General features: G+C 41.6%; 1 protein-coding gene across 8 annotated transcripts in view; it reads right to left on the bottom strand.

The window, feature by feature from the left end:
* Nucleotides 1–271: 271 nt before the first annotated feature.
* The window catches only part of PLD1 (phospholipase D1), a 198,693-nt gene continuing 192,964 nt past the window's right edge, over nt 272–6,000 (bottom strand). For all 8 annotated transcript variants that reach the window (XM_029215542.1, XM_029215546.1, XM_029215547.1 and 5 more), the window contains 2 exons: nt 3,816–3,933; nt 272–2,192 (listed from right to left, as the gene is read on the bottom strand). In XM_029215542.1, coding sequence (XP_029071375.1) covers nt 1,968–2,192; nt 3,816–3,933 — 343 coding nt within the window. In that variant the 3' untranslated portion in view covers nt 272–1,967. The remainder of the gene's footprint in view (nt 2,193–3,815; nt 3,934–6,000) is intronic.

The following is a 6,000-nucleotide window of genomic DNA, read 5'->3' as shown; positions in this document are numbered from 1 at the left end:
TCTACATTTTTTTAAAATTTAAAAAGAAAACATGAAAATTCCTCAGGTATTCCACATACACTCAACATTTTAAATGCCAATCTAAACTTCATAAATAGCAAATGTCTTATTTACAACTGCTATAGAATGAAGTTATTTTACTATCTTCAGCCACCATAAAAGCATATTCATTTCCATTGTTGGTTACATAGTTCCACCTCATTTGTAAAACCCTCCTGGGTATGACACTGTCTCTCTCCTACTAGCCTAGTTCACAGACTTTGTGCTCCTGTTTAACCTTTTCCACTGGACTATCAGTTCTAGGAAAATAGGGATTGGGTCCTTACTCCTTTGGATGAGAGTCTGTCCAGGTAATCCATAGAGGTGTAATCATTGCACCTACACCATGTTTTATGGCCTCAGGCCCGTTGGGAACCCACATTAGTTCTTTAGGTTGTAAGAATAGTTCTGCTTAATAAAATTAGAGCTATGGGTGGGGGCCTCCCTGGTGGCGCAGTGGTTGAGAGTCCGCCTGCCGATGCAGGGGACGCGGGTTCGTGCCCCGGTCCGGGAAGATCCCACATGACGCGGAGCGGCTGGGCCCGTGAGCCATGGCCGCTGAGCCTGCGCGTCCGGAGCCCGTGCTCCGCAACGGGAGAGGCCACAACAGTGAGAGGCCCGCGTACCGCAAAAAAAAAAAAAAAAAAAAAATTAGAGCTATGGGGTACCAAAGGGTATGTACACTAACATCCAAAGAGGAGAAATGGGTTTCTAGAACAATTCACAGACTAGGATAATGTGAATTAAAAAATAATCCTAACCTCTTTGGAACCCTGGTGGAATGTTAATGTATATTTAATAACGCAAGTGAAATTGTATGCATTTTGCAAACAATTTTTCTTAAAGAATGTAACACAGCTGGCGAGCTGAATGTCAAATAAGGCTCATACTCATTAACTTGGCATGAGTTATGAAGCCCGTGATTCTCTTGAAAGACAAGCTGTATTCACTGGTTTGACTTTGAAATGTAGAAACTCAAATTTCAATCAATCCAGCAGCTAAGGATGACACGAAATTTTACAGGACTATAAGAAATCTTCTTTTCTTATCTGGATCAGATTCCTGCCAAAACGTTGAAGACTGCTGAAGGCTGCATGCTGTGTCTTTGAGCTTTATCGGTTGCTGTGTAATCAAATATCCTACACGTTTTCAAATCTGATAGGGTGGGCCCTATCAAAAGGACACATCTTGTCAATGCCTTTGGAGGCAAAGTGAAATCTCTGCCTTAATAACCGAATTTAATTCCTTCCTGTTGATCTGTGGTGTCAACATACATGCTGTCAATGTTGTCAGAATTGCCTAACGTGGGCTGCTGTGTAGACTAAGGTCTGTCCTGTCCTTTCAGTCACTGGAAAGGAATAAGGACCACATCCTTGGTTGGGTGCACACGACTACTCCGGGGCCAGAAGGGCAGGGGCAGGAGCAACCCATGTATCCTTAAATAACCTTGAAGCAGCATCACAACATCTTCTAGCAATAGACAATACCTCAAACAGAGCCTGTATGGACTATGAGAGGAAGGCAGGTCCAGCAGACATCAATTGCTAAGTGAGGGTCAGAGAAAAATAAGGAGGTTCAGACAACTTTTGGCAAAGTAGATCACAGTGACAGGTAAACTCTTGTTAGCAAAGAAAATGCAGTTTGGTATACATCATGGAATTTTAGTATGTGTTTAAGCTGTTGGGTATATGCTACCTAAGAATACAGTCCTTTTTTCACAGGGACAGGCAAGAGGAATTATAAAGCCCTGCTGATTTTCACTGTCCTTATATCAGTATGACTACAGCCCTTCCCAGCCAACCCAAAGGGTCCAAGGTTGGACACAAGAGTGCACTGGGTCCGGCTATGGCTGTTAGGTCTCCAGAAAGTCACTGTGTGACATGTACTCTTCAGGGTGGAAGTCTCTGAGTTGCAAACAAGTATGACTCTTAAGTCCAAACCTCGGTGGGCACCATGGCTTCTTTGGTTCCAACAGAAGGCAGTAGGTTTTCTTCAGACAGGAAATAAAAGGGGAATTGTACCAAGAACCCACGGATCTTTTTCAGTTCTTCCTCAGCTCTAATGGGATCTTCCTTTGCTAAGATGGGCTTGCTTATAAAGTCTCTCAGCTGAATTAAATTGTGTACTTCATCATTGGGAAGGCACCGGAACACCTGATTAAATAGGAAACTGAGTGATAGGTTTGAAAGAAAGCATATCCCCTTTACTGAAAATACTCATTCCGACGGACAAAACCTTTGTTTTATGAAACACATATTAATTAGTTTTATGTTACAGCGCAGACCTGATTGAAGGGTTGCTTCTTTTATTTGCTACAAAGAGAGTGCTAGACTTGCTTCCATCAAAAAACAACAACAACAACAACAACTACACAGATCCTATATCTGATCTACTTAAGTGACTGACCTCAGGATAAAGTCAAGATAGTGGTAAGGAGTTTCATGGGTGATACCTTACTTTTTGGATAATAATCACCACTGAATTTCACTGGAGGCTCTGGTCTAAAAGGAAAATTGTGTATTATATTTTCTCTAACTTTTTAATTTTGAAAAATGTTTTTATCCGTACCTGTACTTAAATTTATCAATTGTGCATGTATATTGCTAACTGAAAATAAGTTTCACACATCGTAACACTTCACACCTCAATATTTCAGCATGTATTTCTTAAGAATAAGGACATGTGCCTATATAACCACAGTACAATTCTCACACCTCAGAAAATCAATTCTATGTTATTTAAGATATGGTCCATTTTCAGATTTATCTGATTATTCCCAAAATGTCTTCTATAGCTGTTATTCCTCCCAATCCAGGATCCAAACTAGGCTGTGCCCTGCATTTTAAAAATTACATTTGAAAAGACTCCATGCACACAACCTATTTGATCATGGCCTTGAGGCCTCAGTACGAAATAAGGCTATGTAGATAGTTGTCATGTTTCATTAGAAATGATGAATTTTCTGTGCTGAGGCAACTCTGGAAGTCAGAAGAAGAATGCACTCTCACCCAGTTTATAGTAGATGGTCAGTGGAACTCAGCTTGAATATTTTCTATGATGGAATGCGGGCTACTTCATGATGTAACCTGTTTCAGTGTCGGGTGACTCAACTCTTGTACACTCTTTATCATCATCAATGGACGGAACTTACCAGAAGATGCATTTAGCCTCCCTAACAAACGAAGTTGGTTTTAAAACACCTTTCCAAAATTAGAGCTGTCCAAATGAGGAAGTTTCTCATTATTAATAAGCTTCATCATTAAGATGGACACCATTTACTATATGTACTATGTGCTAAATACATTTAATAGACTGTTCTTTATCCTCACGACCACCTAGTGAATGTTCCTCCCAATTTATAGGACAGGAAAGAAAGGAAGGCTCAGAACATCAAATTACTATACACATAGTTATATCACCAGCAACTGTGTGAGCTGGGCTGAACCCAAGTCTGACTCATTTTTTGATCCCATCTGCCTCTTTTCTCTTTGTCACTAGACATGTATAAAGGCTGGGTAACCACCTGCTAAAGATGCTTATGATGGGATTCTAGAATCTGAGACCAGAATGCCACTAAAGTCTCTTCTAAACAATAATCCATGGCTCTTTTTGACTCTGTTTTTTTAATGTCTACCAAGAAGTATTTTATTACACCTTGGAGGTGTATTGGTTTTTTACACTCATTAAGAATACTCTGTGCCAATAATATACAGAAATAATTATGTGCTTTTGTGACGTGATTCAATTAAAAAAGGAGCAGGACATGTGAATCTCACCTTATCATAAATTGTAGCATTTCGAGCTGCCGTTGAAACCCACACCTCCTTGAAGAATTTGTCACTCACTGGATCCTGAATGTCTTCACTAGGGCCAGAAAGATAGCCGAGGACAACCCTGAAATACAAGTGTCCTCCAAAATGAGTAAATGAAACAAAGCAGTTTGCTGCAGGCACTGTTTCTAATGGTACAGCAATTCAGACACTCAACCACAGAAGTCCTCTTTTTTTAAGGAAATCAAAGGAAGCCATTAAGACTAAGTGTGTGTCTGTGTGTCTATATATAAAAAAGCCCAGTTGCAAAACAAAACAAAACAAAACAGAAAAGCCTAAGTTGTTATGATGTTTGAGACAGAGAAACACCTTCATTTTGCTCTGAGAGTTCTTGTACTTTGGCCTAAGAGGGCGAGAACCTTGGAAGACAGAATTAGTATTCAAAGCATGTGCCTTTCATCGTGCTGAGCCTTTCCAAAAACGATCTCAGTAAATCCTCAACAGCCTTATGAAGAAGCAGCTATTAAAAAAAGAAAAAAAGTAAAAGAATAGTAAAAACAAAAGAAGCAAGTATTATTATTTTCCTTTAACTGAAAAGGGAACAAAGGGGGCATCCCTGGTGGCACAGTGGTTAAGACTCTGAGCTTCCAATGCAGGGGGCCCAGGTTCGATCCCTGGTCCGGGAACTAGATCCCATATGCATGCTGCAACTAAGAGTCCACATGCCACAACTAAGGAGCCCACGAGCCGCAACTAAGGAGCCCACCTGCTGCAACAAGACCCAGTGCAACCAAATGAATAAATAAATAGATCAACCGGTTAAACAAAAAAAGAAAAGGGAACTAAGACACAGAGAGGTCAAGTAACTCTTTCAAGGTCATACAGCTAGCAAATTGTATATGTGGGACTCCAACCAGGACCACCTGACTCCCAAACCTGTCCTCTTAACCAAGACTTGACTTTCCTTCCTCCCTCCCACGCCTTCCTCCCTTCCTCCCTTCCTTCTTCCCTCCCTTGGGCCAAGAACTATGCTGGACTCTAGGGTACAGAAATGAATATGAAAGACACGGAGCCTCTCTGGGTGCAGTTATACTTGGTGGGTGAGATCAACAATGAATAGAGAATCACCCTCAAAAGGAATTAATTAAAATGTGGTAAATACCAGGTGTGCTTTAAGAGTGTGAGATGGGAGTAGTCGGGGAGGCTTTTCCCTCCCCTACCTGTTTGCCTAACATTACCTACCATCTTTCAGGATTCAGTACAAGGTCACCTCTATAAAAGTTTTTATGGCTCCCTTTCTCCCTTCTCCCATTTCTCCCCGTCAATCCTGAGAGATCTGAACTTTCTTCCTTTGTCGCCCTCACTGTGCTTCATCTGTGCTTCGTTTTTATCAGAGCACCTGCAATACTTCATGCACTTTTTGCTTTTAATAGGCCCATCTCCCACTTCTAGTATGTAAATTCTTTAAGAGAACATGACCTGGCTATTCTCATATCCCCAGAGTACCTGGCATAAAAGAAGCCATACAGTAGATTGTTTGAATTGATCAAATATAAACAGAGGACTAGAAATAATAAGAAATTCTCAAGCAAAGCAAGACAAGTTTTAGAGGTCATATGTGAAAATTATAAAAGTGCTGGTACCTACATAAAGCCTGAATGTTAAAAAGCACTGCCATCTTAATCCTGGAAGGTAGATGGTACAGGATTCCCATTTTGCAAATGGGAAACAAAAGGTTGGAGGCATTCTATTAATAGAGCTAGAATTGAAACTGAGTCCAAAGCTCTTTGCTCACATGCCTGGTAGGTTCAAGGAATACCAAAAAGGCTTGTGCTACATTGGAAATAAAAGTGGGGAGACTTCCCTGGTGGCACAGTGGTTAAGAATCCGCCTGCCAATGCAGGGGACACGGGTTCCATCCCTGGTCTGCAAAGATCCTACATGCCGTGGAACAACTAAGCCCGTGAGCCACAAATACTGAGCCTGCTCTCTAGAGCCCGTGAGCCACGACTACTGAGCCTGCATGCCGCAACTACCGAAGCCCGCACGCCTAGACCCAGCGCTCTGCAACAAGAGAAGCCACTGCAATGAGGAGCCTGTGCACCACAACGGAGAGTAGCCCCTGCTCGTTGCAACTAGAGAGAGCCTGCACACAGCAGCCAAGACCCAACGCAGCCAAAAATAACTAACT

This window comes from Monodon monoceros, unplaced genomic scaffold (assembly GCF_005190385.1).
Source record: "Monodon monoceros isolate NGI ecotype Baffin Bay Population unplaced genomic scaffold, NGI_Narwhal_1 Super_Scaffold_11, whole genome shotgun sequence".
NCBI lineage: Eukaryota > Metazoa > Chordata > Mammalia > Artiodactyla > Monodontidae > Monodon > Monodon monoceros.
The sequence above is the reverse complement of the archived record's forward strand: the minus strand, read 5'-3'. Positions and strand labels throughout refer to the sequence as shown.